This window comes from Symphalangus syndactylus, chromosome 9, assembly GCF_028878055.3.
Source record: "Symphalangus syndactylus isolate Jambi chromosome 9, NHGRI_mSymSyn1-v2.1_pri, whole genome shotgun sequence".
Classification (NCBI taxonomy): Eukaryota; Metazoa; Chordata; class Mammalia; order Primates; family Hylobatidae; genus Symphalangus; species Symphalangus syndactylus.
In genome coordinates, this window is record NC_072431.2 from 96,259,986 (window position 1) to 96,277,527 (window position 17,542).

At 40.7% G+C, this 17,542-nt stretch overlaps 1 protein-coding gene across 4 annotated transcripts in view; it reads right to left on the bottom strand.

Moving 5' to 3' along the window:
• Positions 1 to 17,542, bottom strand: part of BMPER (BMP binding endothelial regulator) — a 244,931-nt gene that overhangs the window by 64,837 nt on the left and 162,552 nt on the right. For 2 of the 4 annotated variants that reach the window (XM_055293453.2, XM_055293452.2), the window contains 2 exons: positions 11,436 to 11,765; positions 4,534 to 4,870 (listed from right to left, as the gene is read on the bottom strand). In XM_055293453.2, coding sequence (XP_055149428.1) covers positions 4,534 to 4,870; positions 11,436 to 11,765 — 667 coding nt within the window. The remainder of the gene's footprint in view (positions 1 to 4,533; positions 4,871 to 11,435; positions 11,766 to 17,542) is intronic. The other 2 variants (XM_063609694.1, XM_055293454.2) reach the window with 2 other exon arrangements.

Here is a 17,542-nt window from a genome sequence, read left to right on the forward strand (position 1 = left end):
TTTGTGCCCCAGGCTGCCCAGGGCTTGTCCTATCCTGTGGCCTAAGTCCACAGCGGGAAGGTAGGTTTGATACTGGCCGCTAAGGATCTCCAGAGAACCTTTGTGGTGGGAGTTTGCCTATTCCTCTTGGATTGCTCGGTTGGCATCTGGGACATGAAGAGAGAAGCAATATGAGGCTGGAGGAGAGAGATGAATATGAGATGAAAAAGGAGAAAGAAGACAAGAACACACCTAACACTTTTTCTCTTCGAGGTAGCCTACATTTGAATCCAAATATAATCTAAACAATTTCACGTTAATTTTTCCAGGTGGCTACACAGTACACTGCCTCTCTAGCTCCCGGGAATTTCTGTAATGCACTAATAAAGGATAATGCAAAAAATTATTAAAGAGGGTTATCTAATTTGAGAAGTCAATTAGCAAAGCTAAGACTTGAGACGTGTTATCAATGCATTTAGTTAAAACTTTTCTGTAGTTTGTAACTAAATTATTTTGCACCCAAACATATTCAGTTAGTTAATTAAAACAAGCTATGCTGATTGAAAAGAACTTAATTATATATCGAATTTTTATGCCAAATTAGCCAAAATGGGTCAAATTGATTTGTGAAGCTTAAAAAAATTCCCAAAACAGAAAAAAATAAAGAAATATTGATTACTATGAAGTAATTTCTCATTCATTTACAAAGTGGTAGTTTTTCAAGTACTTATACACTAGACATTTATTAAAAATGTTAAATTGAATAAAAGACCAAAATAAATAGGAGTTATAAACCATAGACATTGCAGGGTGGGCACGGTGGCTCACACCTGTAATCCCAGCACTTTGGGAGGCCGAGGCAGGCAGATCACCTGAGGTCAGGAGTTCAAGACCAGCCTGGCCAACATGGTGAAAACCCGTCTCTACTAAAAATACAAAAATTAGCCAGGTATGGTGGTGGGGGCCTATAATCCCAGCTACTTGGGAAGCTGAGGCAGGAGCATCATTCGAACCTGTGGGGCAGAGGTTGCAGTGAGCCGAGATTGCGCCACTGCACTCCTGCCTGGGTGACAGAGCAAGACTCTGTCTCAAAAAAATAAATAAATAAAATAAAATAAACCATAGACATTTCGAAAGTAAAACCTAATTCAGAGAAATTGTCATTATTATTTTGACCTTATAAGAAGGACTATCTCATAATTATCATAAAATTTGCCCTGTAAGATTTGTTATAAGAGTAAGGAAACCCAAAATGGGTAACGTTTTCTCAGAAAAAATACTCTATTTGCATTCTCCCTTCCCTCTGTTACAAGACAGTGGTGCTCAGAAAGTTATTTGGGTGTGTTATGCTACTTCATTCTTTGTCCTTAAAGGAAAATACAGATATTTTTTGGAGAATGGGGGGAAAATAAAATAAATCAAATGCCAATGCAATTTATGTATATGGCCATCCATGATATCAAGGCAAGTCTTGTTAGTCCTGCAAGGACTCAAAAAATGTGTCACAGCCACAGATCTGACTATACTTTTGGGTTCATTTTAGAAATTCCACCAATGATATCAAATGTACCAGCAAAAATTTACATGTGTGGGATGTCATATGATTGCTGATTTTGCCTTACTTTTTCAACATTATTTACAAATACAATGAACACATGACTTTCTCATGAGACAAAAAACAATAGTTTTTTAACAATTGCAATGCAATTGTCACTTACACTACCTGGAGGAAGCGTCGCAAAACAGAAACAGTTCATTGTGAGATTGTTCCACAGATTCATCAGGGGGAATTTATGTAATCAGTCCTCCGTGATGACATCAGGAGAAGATGTGAACAATCAGAAAGGTAAACGGCCAATCCAGGGGCAAGTTTTTCCATAGAAAGTAAGGGACACAGGACAGCAGCATGCTCTGTGCCAGGACTACCGTGTGCCAGCGCTGTACCGCCCACTGGCCTCAGTCCTCGGAGGAGCAATCCTGCCAGGTAGTTACTGTGTATCAGTTCTTTCGATAAAGGATGTTGAACTCAGCTAGCCACCAGGGCACACTGCTAACAGTGGCAGAGCTGGGCTGGAGTCCAGCTTGCTGTCCCCTTCCCCACAGCTCATTCTCAGTCCATTGCTCCATAAAGTCTCCTACAAACCCTGAGGTTAGGTCCCTTCTGGAGCTCCCCTGAGAAGAGAATATCTTTCCACATTGCACCTGGTTTATTTTCTTCTTCTGCCACACATGCACTTGGAAATAAGGGGGAGAAACAGGATCTGGCCAACACTGGCCACTCTCCCTTTCAGTTTCCTGAAGGTGCATCCTCCTGTTGGACTGTGAGATCACCAGCAGAGGGTTGGGCAGGCAGAACTGCCCAGCTCTCCTTCCTGAGCTCCTCTGCCCTTTCCAGGAAGAAGTGGCCCACTGTGGAAGGGCACTCTACCATGACACAATGACACTGATCAGGACAGCACAAGCCCGCTTCCCACCACATCCTGGCCTCTAAATCTCCATGCACAAGGATCCCAAGAACATTCTCATGAGCTGCCCAACTCAGGGCATCAAGCCCTTTACACAGATAAGCATCCTCCATTGTAGATGCTCCAGAATCATTAAGGGCAGAAGGGGAGCATTTGCCTGGCCACCTAAGGAATCCAATGCTCTTTATTCATAAGTGTCCAAGTCATCATTCATAACTTCTGTTGAAGTGCTCATCACATTTCTGTTGCAGTCCAGAAATCATAACACTAAATAAATCACCGAAGGCAAAAGACATAGAAATTCAAAAAAGGAACTAAACTCTGCAGACCTTCTCTCCAATTTCTGTTTTCAATATATTCCTTTGAAATGGGATAAAAATCAAAGGTGTAGGCTGCTTGGCCCTGGGAGAAGCACAGCCTTTCCATTCTGTTTTAAGCAGAGAAGCGTCCAATCCAAATTTGCAAACAGGATAGAGGAGTTTACAAAAGAGATCTTACTCTTCTTCATTACTTAATTAATCATGGAAGAAATGATGGCAGCAACTATAGAGCACTGACTATGTGCAGGCATTGTGTTAAGCGCATGCATTCATGTTCATAATCTTACTGAATCTGGATGGCAACTCTTCAAGGTAGGTTCTTTTATTATCCCCACTTCACAGATAAGTAAGCTGAGGTTTAGAGAGCTTAGGTAATCGTTTTAGGTTGCATAGCTGGGCTGGACTTTGAATCCTGGGGCACCACAAAGTTCTAAATTGCTATATTCTACTGCTTTCCGTCAGACCTTCAAGTGAGGATTTTTAGATTCCAAATAAAGCCAGGTTTGTCTATCTAGCTGCTTAACTCACTGCAAAGTCTCACGTTAAGATCCCTCAGTATCACTAGACAAGAGGTCAGTCTAGGGGTGGTGCAGAAAGGAGAAAGAAGGGAACCCAGAGAATTCAAATTATAACGGGCAAATGGTTTGAAGGAGCTAAACCCATGACTTGGAGCCAAATGGTTTGGCACATGGAGCCATGTTTGGGGATTTGTGATGACAGGGACAGTCTTTTTTCCACCCCACTTTGAGCCGCCTTTATAGAACTTTATCTTTTATGTCCAAAGATCAAATAAAAAAATCATATTTAATGAGAACTAGGGGAAATAAACTGGTGGCAATTAAAGAGTAAAAATAGCCTCTCTGTGGCTTCAGACCACAGGAGTTTTCTAATTTTAAGAGGCACAGGCAAATCACTTAAACAAGGCCTTTTAGGCTGTGTTCATCTCGTGTTTCCTCCCACACCCACAGTGGTTAAAGTTATAGGCAGCCACAGCTCTTGAACCCATGGAATTGTGTAGTAAATGGAAGTACACCCAGGCCAAACTCATCAACTCAGAAACGCAACCTTGCAGTGCGGAAGTCAAATCCAAGTCTCCTTTGTAACTAGCTGCTTTGCTTGGAAGGGGGTTAAACAGAGTTAGAAAAGGCCATGGAGTCCTGATTCTTAATAAGAGTCCTTCCTCCCTCCATCCTCAAGCCCTGTTTCTACTGTCATCTGATTCTCGACACGAAGTCTCACAGTTGGCCAAGATCCAAAGAATTCTCATTTTTGCTTCCTTATTTTCCATGTGCACATTTGATTTGGGCTAGACCATAAGGCAGACCTAAACTCTTCCTCAGGTAGACTAACCAGACTCATTCAAACACCCAAAGGCAGCCAAGTGACTTGAGATTCCATTTAGGGGAACCAGCTCTGCCCTGTACTACTGTGGTTTAGGCCAGAATTTGGGAAGCCCTCCTCAATCTTAGAGTTAAGCTAACACCTGGAAAAACCCTGCAGTGTGGCCAGCTTTCCAGTAAACGTGCAGACCTATAAAAGCAAGGAATTGCCTGGAGGACATCGCTCTGAAATACTTCTTGGAATTTCCCAATTTGGGACATAGAATGGAGCTGACTCAAGATGAGATCAGCTCCTGGACAGCAAGAAGATGTCTACCCCGGGTTTTGAACCTTTGTCCTGCACAACAAGAGATTTCATATACCATGTTCCAAGGTCAAGTCTATTATTGGTCTGCAACCCAAACCCATCCCCCAGAATACCGTACTTACCGGTAGAAAGTGGCATAGTCCACAGTCGAGTGGCAGGTCTGAAACTCCCAGGATTTGAGCTTCTGGCATTCTCGATGGGCCCGGAGCTTTACCTTGACTGTCCCTTGACACAGTTCAGGCACTGGCTTTCTCTGAGGTCTGTTGCAGAACTCATTGGACTCCACTCTCCAAGACTCAGCAAAGTCATCCACATCAAACTTGAAGTTTCCATCTCCACCAAATAAGTCATCACGTTTATGTCCATTGTAGTTGCCACAAAGACCACAGAGCTTGCCCTTGAGATGCGGGGCAGCCATGACTTCTACAAAACTGTCTCCATCCCAAGATATTTCCAAACCTAGAGGAGGAGAGGAAAAGGAAATCAATCACTCATTAACGTACTAATAATTCCCAAATGTATACATCCTTACACAGAACATATGACTGACTGTCCTCCAACAAGGAGCACCAAGGGTTGGTCCAAATTCTTGGTTACCTCTTAATCTCACTATAGTGAGTAATGTGTGAAATTATATGAGTCATTTGCTTGTTGGAGCTTAGAATTTTTAAATCATAAAAAGTTTGTCCTGATAACATCCTATGTACTCCTGGTTTGACCTATAGATGACTATCCCTTGACCATCCTACTCTATGGTTTATATTTTTCCCTTTTCCTAAAGTAATCATGTTGGTCCAAATCATGCCTTCATTTATCTAATGACTACTACAATGTGCAAATGGAAAAAAAAAGATGATTGTTTTTTAATGCAATTATTTACAGCCAGAAATTCCACCATGTAATTATTCCCCCAATGCCAAAGGAAAATTTCCAAATCATTTCCTATAATGAGAATATTAAAGCAATCAATATTTAGTTTCTGAATATATCCCCTTCAAAGGCAACACTGATATAATGAAAACATTTGCTCCCTCATTATTTTACAACCATTCCTGAGGCATGGACACTGTTTGATTAACATTTCTTGGGGTTTGGGGTTGAGTTGTTGTGAAACCCTTCTAATTGCTAACCCTCAGGCCTCCATTCTGGGTTTGCTCAAAAGCTTCAACATTTCAGGCGGTGGTGGAGGCTATCAGGCCATGGGCAAGAGTTCTTCTTGTGCATACATCAGCAGACCAGTACTGCTGGTTCATCAAGGAAATTCTCTTTACTCCAGAATGTAGAGAACTTAGACCCTTCTTGGTTTGCTAAGCTGACTATCTAAAATGTTGAAGAAATTATCTGAAAGTATGCATATACCTCCAGACATGCTGGCCCAAGACTTCCAGGAGCCACACTGGCCAATGACCCTTCTGAATGGTGGAATTTTTATGTCACAGGTAGAACAGCCATGTTATGCTGTCACACAGCATAGATACATCAGACTAGAAGGTCAAGAAGAAATGCTGTCATATCCACTCTGACACTGTGTATGAAGATACCACCCATAAAAGAAAGGAGAGGCTTTCATGAAAAGTCTTCTGAGGTTCAACCCAAAACAAATGACAAACTTTTCTAGCCTGAGTTTTTGTTTATGTCTCAAATGTGTGTTTTCTTACTGTTCTGGCAACAACCTGGCAGTGCCTGAGTCTCCCCATTGAATGAATGGGTGAACTCTGTACCAGTGAATGCAAGTGGCCAACCTGTGGCATGGACACCAGGAAACATCTACAGTGGATCAAGGTGTATTTCAGCACTGGGACTTCTCCTTATTCACTCTCTGTCTCCAAAGACTGGCACCCACAGAGGAAGCCTCTTTTTAACAGAATGGTCTCTGCCCACTTACTCCATGTGTCCATGTGTTTTGTTTGTTTGTTTTTTAGACGGTCTCGCTCTGTCGCTCAGGCTGGAGTGCAGTGGTGCGATCTCAGCTAACTGCAACCTCCACCTCCCGGGTTCAAGCAATTCTCCTGCCTCAGCCTCCCAAGTAGCTGGGACTACAAGTGCATGCCACCATGTTCAGCTAATTTTTTGTATTTTAGAGACGGGGTTTCACTGTGTTGGCCAGGCTGGTCTCGAACTCCTGAGCTCAGGCAGTCCACCCGCCTTGGCTTCCCAAAGCACTGGGATTACAGGCGTGAGCCACTGCATGCAGCCTTTTTTTTTAAAAAAATCTTTCCTCTTGTGATCCTGACAAAAACATTTTTTCATTTTGCCTGTTTTGAGCTGCTGGAAAGAGCAAAATGACTTTCCTCCTAAAAGGCTTTTTGTTCCTGAAAGATCAAGATTAAGCTGATGAGCCAATGTTCAGAAGTTCGAAGATGAGGTGGTGATGGGACAGGAGAAATAGTGGGAGGAAGTGTGGGAGGGAAGAAGAGAGAGAGAGAGAGAGGATCTTGTCTAGATACGAAATTGGCATAAAGCAGCAACATCAGAGTGATGTGTGGAAGATCAGGAAGAAAGACCCAGAGGTAAGACTCCTAAGCCAATACACCCGAAGTTTGGATATAGCCCAAGAGGAGAGAAGGCTGACAGACAGCATTCCTATGAGTAGGTCATACAACTGCCATAAGAGTTACTTCAAAGAGAGATACTGGTAGAATAAGCCACAGTCCAAAACTGGGCTTCTCAAGAAATAAATGGAAGACCCATAAGGAAATCACTGTATGGTCAATGGAAGAAACAGAAACATTCTTAGACCAAAAAAAATTTTAGAGATTTCTTGGTTGAGAGAAAAGTCTGAGTTCAGAAAAGAAATTAAATAGACTTAGATAAAGAAGAAAGAGAGCCATAGGAAAGTCTCTTTGGAGAATAATTTGATAAGGAGAAGACAGTGATGGGACCAGGTATGAGAGAAGGGACATATGGCTAGAAACCCACAGGCTGGGCTGACCTCCCATGTGCATCTCTGTGAGAAGACCATGTCAACTCTGGCAACTACAACTATCATAGAAAGTGAATTCTATTTCTTCATACCCTATCATCTAACACATTATATAGCACATAGTATGTACTCAGTAAATAAATGAATTACCCTGGTAACATTGATACACTGAATCTGTGAAGCCAAAGACATCGTGAGTTTCATGCTTGTCAAGACACTGAAATAACCATTTTGAAAGAAGACAAGCAAACTATAATATGATTTGTAATACACTCCATCAGGTATTGAAGAAACTTGACCTCACAAGCCTGTAGCCAGGCAGCTGCCCAGCAAGAAAAATGAGGGGAGAAAATCAATTCCACACAAAGTCTAAATTTTACAGAATAATTCTGAAGATTTTCCATGTTGCAAAATTTTCCAAACTACAAATTTCTTTCCTAGACAGCAGGCAAATACTGTTCTTCTAAGCACCACAAATGGTTGAGAATGTACACACCAGGGATTTCCAACGTCTTTACTACTGACAATGATATACTAAATTTGAGACTTGGGGCAACTGAGTTCATGGGAATTCAACTCACAGTGAATGACTGTGTTCTTTCTTTGCAGTGGACTGGTGGTCCATACACTTTGAAAGATGCAGATCTGCCGTGTTTCCAGTAAACCCTTCTCAAAACTCGTGACATCTCATTCATAAAACATGATCCCCAAAGTAAGAGAATAATTTGTAATTCACTCTCCTGTCTTCCTCTTTCTCCTTGTTATTATTACATTAAGAAGATTTTTCACAGACCAATGCTAGGCTTCGCATTGTGAAGGGATGACTTACTCTACTACAGATGCCTTTGTCTGGCTATTTCATTTACATATGTGTTTGCATGGATACTTTTACCCTCTACATGAGCAAAATCCATACAAAGTAGATTACAGTAGTGAAAGGCAAAAAAAAAAAAAAAAAAACTAATAAGTTGTAATTGAGGGAATTGCTCTTCCAAATAATATTTTAAATAGGCATCTTATGAGATGAAAACATCATGGAAGGGTTTGAGAGGCTGGTGATAGTCCTTCCTGCAGCTGGGATGAGTTTCTTCATTCTCTGCATGGGAAATTGGGTAGAAATAACTGGCAGAGTCAGAAGGCTAAAGCTGAAGCATATGCCTCATCTGGGGATGCAAGCAGCAGCCACATTCCTTCCACTGCAGGAAGGGCCTTCCAATTTTCCCTTCTTACTAGTGAATGCTTTACCAACTTGTTCTTCCCCCTTCAAATATGTGAACTAGCTCCAGAACACTAGTTGGGTTTTTTGTGGTTTTTGCTTAATTTTGTGGATACTGTTGTTTTGCGTTGTTTCCTGGTTGTTATTGTTGCTTTTGCTGTTGTCCACTGAAAGGAGAGAGAACGTGCAAAAAGGAGAGAGGAGGTACAAAATTTGTAGCTATACCATAGTGAGGTTTACAAATTGATAGTTTTTCTATTCAAATTTTACACCAAAGAAAGGGGAAGGTAGGATGTATTCTCTGGGTTCACCAAGTGTAAAGCTCTACCAAAAATAAAGTAAAAAGCCATGTTCTCCACGTGTTAATGCTTTCGGGTAGATGTGATGTAATTCTTTCAGGTAAAGTTGATGAAGTGAACAGATGGTAGAAAGGAAATATTTTGAAATTATTTGCTAAGTGTCAAGAGTTTGGGTGGGAGTGTGTGGTGGAAGTGGGCAATGCTCTCTCGAGCTACTAAGCCGTAGTTCTACCCTGCTTTTTATATTAGCTAAGCAACTACAGCCTAATTCCACCCAAACTACACAGCCCCTGTGTTACCCTGCCAAATGATCCCATCGTAAGTGCGGAGTACATAAACCGCAGGGTCAAAGAGTCATTCCTGCCATCTCCCATCTTCCAGCTGCAGGCTTGAGTTTTTGAAGAAACTTGCTATTTTGAAGAAAGTGCCCTTTGATCACAGGAGCTTATAATTTTTTTTTAAATCTATGGAAGAACACTCAAAGGAAATGCTGTGATATTTTAAATACATAATCAATAGGTGGTAAAAAGATAATATCCCTGAAGGGTGGTTCAAACTGAGATGGAAAGACTAGGGTGGAAAACACCATTGTCTGGAAATAGAATTGTTTCATTCAAAGAATAAGTGTAAAGTAAGTTCAATGCCCAGAGGAATAGAATCTTCTCTAGGAAGCAGAGGGCTTGTGTGATTCGTGTGCTACAGGAAATTGTTCAGCTGGGTATTGAGTGCCATGAAAATTACTTGCATCTTGGAAAGAGAGATGGAAAAAAATAAAAGAAATTGTAAAACTGAGTTCAAGGCACAGAACAGTTAAATTCACTAATCTAATTATGGCATTTATGATCTATTATTATTCTCTTAGCCTCATCCTTTTGCTCATTTTTATAACATGGAATCTTTGTAAAGGGTACATTTATTCCATAAGGTTGTGTCAGCTGCGAATGGAACACTATCGAACCTCTTAGGCTGTTAGTAATCTTCAAGTACTCAAGATTTCTTTGAGAACTAGGCTGTGGTTGACTAATAATTTCCATATCAGTAGAATCTATTGTGTTCAGCTAGCTTGCAAATAGTCAAGGTGCTTTTAATTAGTGCTGTGTAATAATGGCTCATCTTACGCACATTTTATAGGGAGCCAAAAAACTTTGCCTCCTTGAAAGGAATGTCCTGGGGCCTACATTTACAGAGCACCATGTCTTTTGGATCTAAGAGCAGGTGTGTGAATTTTCTGAGCAGGACTAATCCCGCTAAACTTGAATGAGTAGACCTCTCACAACTGTGAAATAAAGAATAGGAATCTTTTCCCCTTTATAAAATGTTCCAGTATATTAATACTTAACATTCTGTCACTGAAAACATGTTATACTCTAACTAAAAGTCCCCTGGGCTGCTGCTTGGTTTCCTGCCTTTGTTTAGCTAAGCTGGCATTCCATAAGCTCAAATCAATTTATCAAAATACCTTTTGCCTTGAATTGAAGTAATTACCAGGGTTCTGAAGGTATGGTAGAAACAGTCTCTATAGTCCCTGAAAAGTGCCTGCTTTGTCAAATGTTTCATTATCTAAAGAAATGGGAATCCAACTGATACTTTCACACTTGTTAAATTCTTATCAATGCAAACAGCAAGAAATACACTGATTTCCTTAAAAGTATCATGCTTTAAAAAAATAGAGTATGCCAAAGGAAAGGCAGTGCAGTATCCAACTGACAAAAGATATATTAACCAAAGGTACCACGGAAGGAACCACACATGATACACAAAGTGTGAAAATGAGCTGAATGTATGCTCTGGGGCGGATATTCAAGAACTGAATTCTGCTTCTAAAATGCCTTTCTTAGGTAGCAAATAACAGGTAAGAGTTTGAGCCTCGTGGACCACTGGCAGTCAAAAATAGTTTGGCCCAAGGGGGAATATATCTGCTCTTGGAGGGGAAAGGCAGAGACCAGTGAACCTACAGCACCATGCGCTGCTGAGAAAGAAGGGACCTCAGTGGCACAGAACAGCCACGTGAGATATGGCTACTCCTGCATACCAGAGTTTGCCAAGAACAAGCCCTTCTGCTGTGGACATTTATGTTTCTTTTGAACATCACCGATACTAAGCTGTTTACTTTTGAGGACTCCGCTGCAAAGACTCGGACAGATGCTAACACAGAAACACTATTTCTCCCAGATGTGCAACTGCACATAGCTAGCTGAGCTGGGAGACACTGACAATTCCAAGCTGGGCATTGATGCCCTAAAAGAGCAACAAAACTTGAGAGAGGGGCTATGTGGAGAATACAACTGCTATTTTTAGACAGAGGATGGAAAGGTTCTGGATGTGGGAAGATTGCAATACTGGTGGGACTGGCATCCAATTGCAAGACTCCATATGGTCCAAGTGTCTCCAGCTGTTTGTGGCATCTTTAGGATGTGCCTTCCCTATGAGTAGGGATGAGGTAAGTCCCACAGTTGGAACCTGGCTCTGCCTTGGGTTTTTCCTCGGAGGAGGAACCACATCTCCTGAGTGCTCTAACCGAGCAGTGCTGCTGAACGGGTAAGTGAGGCGGAGGCTAGAGCAAGAGAGAGGCCACAGACGCCCCACCTGCTTTGGTGGTCACTTTCAGGAGGTAGCCATCCAGGTCGATGTGGAAGTGCGGCGCGCGGCAGGGGAGCGCGATGCGCGAGCCGTTCCAGCGCACGGTGAGGTGCTGCTGCAGGCTGACCCTGCTCTCGCCCAGCACCAGCTCCACCGACTTGGTCCACGAGAAGGAGCGTGTCCGGCGGGCGTCGTTCTTCACCAGCACCTGGAAGGGCGAGGCAGGGGAGGAGCAGTCTTTTGTCAAAACGTACTGACACGTCCCCTGAAAGTTAAATGTCCGACCGTCAAAAGTGTTGTAGTGGGGATCTCCAAACACCGTGCAAACGCCGGGCTCTGCGGAGGAGTGAGAGACAAAAGCCGGGTCAAAAACCAAGCCAAGGATTCACAGAGAAATCAGGGTCACCTGCTGGGTAAGGGGAGGCCTTAGCAGAGATGCACTAAGGGAAATCAACTTAAAAAAAAAAAAAAGTGGTCGTTTTTAAAGGTTCATGCCAAACCTTACAGAATACTCAGAATACTTCTGGTTCTTTTATACTTGAAAGTTATTTTAAAACCTCTGAATTTTCAAAGCGTGCCTATTTTGTAGCCTAGATATGCTTCCATGGTCTTAACGTAGGGAATAAAGAAACTGAACTAAGATAACTAAGAACTGGTCTTACTTCACAACCCACACATACAGGAGCAAAGTAAGTATATAAATAAACAAATGGCAGCAACATCAATGTCAATACACCAAGACATTAGCATGATTTCCATTTAACTAATTCAAAATTAGAAACAGGGTGTGCTAAATGTTTCTCATGCTCTTAAGGAAAACTGATAAACACCCGTGTATTTACGTAGGATAAATCAATAGAACTGCCAAACAGGTACAAGTTTAATAGTGTCAGGAAACAAATTACTAATAATATTTACAGATAGTTTTTATATGTTTTCCAAAAATTCCTATGTTTTGATCTAAGGACCACGATCTAAAACTGGATGAAAAATAAGTTGCAAAATATAATTTAGTACAGTTAAGACATTCCAGTAAAGTCATCATTCTGAAATATCATTAATTCAAATACTTATGAGATCAAAGTAAAGTTTTACACTTTAGGGCAGCCCTAAGATTTCTATAGAAAATTAAATATTGTTTATTTTTTAAAACAAATCTTGGCGTTGGTTTGTTCTGCATGTAAATATATTTTATCTGTTTTCAAAAAGGCATGAAACAACCAGGAAATGAGGAATCCATTTAGAGATAGTAGCCTAAATAATTAAAAAAAAATAAAAAGCACAATTTCCAGTCAACACTAGAATAATAGCCAGATCAAGAATAATAACCAGAATAAAAATACCAGGTCAAGAATATGAGAATGTCATATAAGTAATTTCTCAGAATATCTAAGGGAAGAATTGAGTCAAGACAGAGGAAGGATGTGCCAGCTGATCTGATAGCACCAAGGGATCCAGTGGAAACATTTGCTTTTAATTTCTAAAGTGTTTGGAGAGTAATGTTGCTTTATGTTATGATATATTATGTCATTTTATATGTCAATTTCATATGACTCCATACAAAGCACATACATTTGGAACTTAATAAATTAACTTCTTGTTCTAAATTAGTTTTCCTTGTCAATATTTAATAGAGACTATAAAAGAAAAAGTTTTGGCATTTGTGAGAATTTCAATGAACAAATAGTTTAAAGAATACATAAAAGGCACTCCTCAGGGTGAAGGGTGGAAGAAGTAGGTGGGAGAGACACATTTTGAAAGCTCAGCAGTAATACTCAAATTCACCCTCCCTTTCTGTTCCTTTCTTATTCCTTTCTTGGTCGCTTTTCCTTCTGACTCCAATTTTACACAGTGTGTTGCTTCACATTTTACCCTCTTCCCACCTTCCTAACTCCGTATCTTCTCAACTAGTTCCCAGCTATCTAACCTCTTCAGAGTGCATTTATCAGTCCTTTCTCCATGTGATTACTTCCAAAATCATCTGATCCCACACTTCCCCCCACATTCTCTCTCCCTGGCCATGAAATGGAATCTCTCCCTGGCCATGAAAATGTTGCTTTTTGGTTGAGGGAGAACAAGGCAGTTCTTTGGGACCCCAAGTGGCATCAGGAGAATGATAGTTCAGAAGTAATACCAACATGTGCCACAAAAGGACTACATAGTAACCTGATGACCCAGTCGAAAAGAAGGGCTTTTCCAGGTCCTTAATTCCACCTTCTCAGCAAGAGTGCCCAGACCAACCAATGTTTTTGAGCTTTTGAGCAAGCTACAGATGGACCTCAGCTTGGAAAGGCCAAAGTACCTCCTAAGGTTTTGAAATTATACTCCTGAGGAAGTCCTCTCACAGTGGGGAGCAGGCACAGGGAATGCCCACAACCTGCTGCCCACACTCTCCTGTGGCAATCTTCTCCTTGTACCAGGGACACCAATTACATTAAAATTATCATTAATTAAAGCACTAATAGCTAACAGTTGCAGAAAACTCATCACATACCCTAACACTCTTCTACACGCCTGCTGATCATGGATGTATCACCAGAAAATTGGTATTCAGATTGTCTCCCAATATTAAACAAACAGCTGAGCACTTTGTAAAAGAATCTATAAAATGAACTATGATCTAGTCACTGAAAAAGTTTGTGAATAATCTTCATGACTGAGGAAATGCTTATGACACGTTAAGTGAAAAATCAAAAACAAAATTATATGTACAGGATAATCTTAACTATGTTAAAATTAATATGCACAACCCCCGCCAAAACATACACACCCCAAAATTGAAAACAGTGGTTATTCCTTGGTGGAAGAGCCATAAGTGACATTATTTTCTTTCTTATGCTTTTCTGTTTTTGATTTGTTGTTATTTTTTGTTCTGTTTTTTAGGGTCAAACTGTGGGTACTTGTAGATAACACCAATTACATGACAAAGCAAGTCTTCATAGAAGCAACAGAAGATCTACTGCCTCAAGTGATCCTGGGGAAGCCTGAGCTTGCTCATAGCTGGGCGGGAAGCAATGAAGAATGTCCAGGGAGACTCTGGGCAAGGGAAATCATGTGAGAACAGGGCTGTCAGGAAAGATATTTTTCAAGAGGCCCTAACTTATGGAAGAGAAGGGTTTGGAAATCGGGATGATTTTCCTGTGTGACAGCAATATTGAAGAGGCCAACAAAATATCATGAATGTGAAGATGCCTGAAAATTATGTGTTGCATTTGGGGACATTTGTATCATGAACTAAAATAATTTTGAAACCTTGGCCCTTTTTCCTGGCACCTCAAGGTCCCTATGCCAGATCCTGCAGGCGCAGTGAACACGTGCACTAGACAGTGTCTGCAAGTGAGAATTCTCAGTGTTACAAGAATCTGCCTGGCTGCAAAAGGAAAAGGCTCGAGAACACTTAGGGGACAGAAATGAACACAGCATCCTCATATAATTTTTTTCCAGTGGACCCAGTGAAATGAGCTTCAGTCCAACACGTCCAGATGTGCAGTCACACTCTTTTGGAAAGCTTGGCGTGATAGGCAGAGGGAGGGAGGCTACAGAAACAGACCATCCTGAAACTAACCTTGTTTGAATATGCGTAAGTCAGAAGATGGGGAGAAAGATGCCAGCTTATGACTGGTGGCACATTTTTTCATAGTCCTGTAGGTCAAATCATTAGATCTCATTTTTGTTTTGAGTTGTTTTCAACATATGGATACAAATGCACAGGTAAAGGAGGGGAGAAAGATCAGAAGTGTACAAAACCAGATAATAGGAGTGAGTGTTTTTTCTCTAAGGTAATAGAATTATGTGTGACATTTGTTTTCCTCTTTCTTGTTTATGTATTTGCACCATTATTTACACTTACATTTCATTGTTTACAATGACTGTATACTTTTGGAAAAAGAATATTTGCTTTAAAAGTTTAAAAAATACTGGATTAAAGACATACCACTTTGATGTTCCATACCTTAATAAGATTGCTATGAGAAATAAGAGTCACACTGCCTCTGAAATTATAGTGCCAATACTTTTCTCCTAACCACATCAGGTACATTTATTTATGTCATGGATATATTTATTCTAATGAAATGCCTTTCTTCTGAGAGTAGTGATTATTTTCAAAACATCTGTCAAAGAAAATTAAGGGAAAATTATACAATCACATGTCCAAAAAAAAATAAGAGAAACTGAGTAAACTCTTATCCTACTCCCCCCAAACACAACAAAACAAAAACATAAAAGCATAAGGAAGGGGAAAAAAGCATCATTCATGTTTCTGCCACTAAGAAACAGCCACTGTTTATAATTTTGTGCATATATTTATTTGAACATAGTTAAGATAATTCTGCACATGAAATTTGATTTTCTATTTTTTACTTAACATGTCATAAGGTTTCTCCAGTCTTTAAAATGTTTTTTCACTTCGAAAGCACAGAATGGAACTTCTATCCTCAGTCCATTACTTCAGCAAAGAGAAAGGTCTCTCCAGCTCATCATACTTTGCTACTACACGGATCACTGCATTTCCAGAAATAATGCTCCAACCATGAGGAAGCCCAACAAATAAAAATACACTACTTTAAACCTTTTCAGCCCAAACTGCAGGGAAACAGGCCCCATGGGACTCTGAGGTCACTGTGTCATGCAGGGGCTCCAGGAATCCCAGAAAGGTAAGCGTCGTGATGATGCCAAGCTTGAGTGAAGAATCAGGAAAGGCTGTTTGTCTAGGCCCTGCCTGAACAGTGATGGAGGCCTCTGATAGAAAGAGGCTGTGGTGTGACCCAGAAGGACCCGAACTTCTCCACTCAGGAGCCCCCCATCTTGCACAGAATGTCACTGACAGCTGTTGGCACAAAGGGACCTAAGGGTCAGCACATGATCCACCACGTGGCACCTGGGTGCCTTCCTTGGCCTCTTAAATGGGAAACAATCTAACACATATGGGGGTGGGAGTGGAAAAGAGAAGAGTAGGTCACTTTCCACCAACCTGTAATCCACCAGAAATAGTAACCGATCTGTACATAAAAAACTGATTTCAAGAAATATTGTGTAGGCACATTGTTAAACGTTATGAATTTGCTTTCACATATTTTCCATAATTCCATGAGCTCACCAACTTGAAACAAAAGAGCAAACAAAGTAAGCAGTCCCTAACTACGAGGTCTCATCTAAAGCACATCCAAACCACAGCCAGTGCTACCATCCAGGCCTCTGCTATGGAGCCCAGTGCTGGCCCCCCTAACCTGGGCCCTACAATGGCCCATGCCTGCCCAGCACTCCCTCACAGTTCACAGCACAGGCATCCTTCAGCTCCCAGCCCGATGCCAGCTTCCCACAGCAACGCCCCTGGTGCCTCAGCCAAAGTCATCTATTTCCTCTAAATTTCAAAAGCAAAACTGACCACATAGCCCAGATGTTCTGGGACAGTCTTAATTTCAAATACTCTATCTTGTAGTCACACTATGTTTTTCCTTTTATGGGTCAAAAATATGGTGTACCAAACTCATAGCCTGCTTATGATATATCATTTTCTTCCTTAGCTTATAGTTTTAGCATATTCTTAACTTCTAAGCCAGACCTTAAACTCCTTGTAAGTTTTATGTGTACCCCTCAGTGCCTGGCACACTGCCACGTATACAGAAGGTTCTACAGGTAGACACATGCCTCATAATGACGTTTCCATCAACAACAAACCACATGAGTGACAGTGGTCCCATAAGATTATAATACTGTATTTTTACTGTAGCTTTTCTATGTTTAGATGTATTTAGATACAAAAATACTTGCCATCGTATTATCATTGCCTACAGTATTTGTACTGTACAGGTTTGTAGCCTAGTAGCAATAGGGTGTGACATTTAGCCTAGGTTTGTGTAAGTGCACTCTATGATGTTCGAATAATGGCAAAATTGCCTAATGATGCACTTCTCAGAACATATTCCTACCATTAAGCAACATACAATGGTATATATGTAATACATGGATTCTTTTATTAATTACTCAAAAAATATTACTGCTGTAACACATATTATGTATCAATAAATATCTGCTGAATGAATGAGTTAGTTAATTAATTTGAGAACATATTTTGGTGAAAAAAAATTGCCCACACTGAACTTACTAAAATA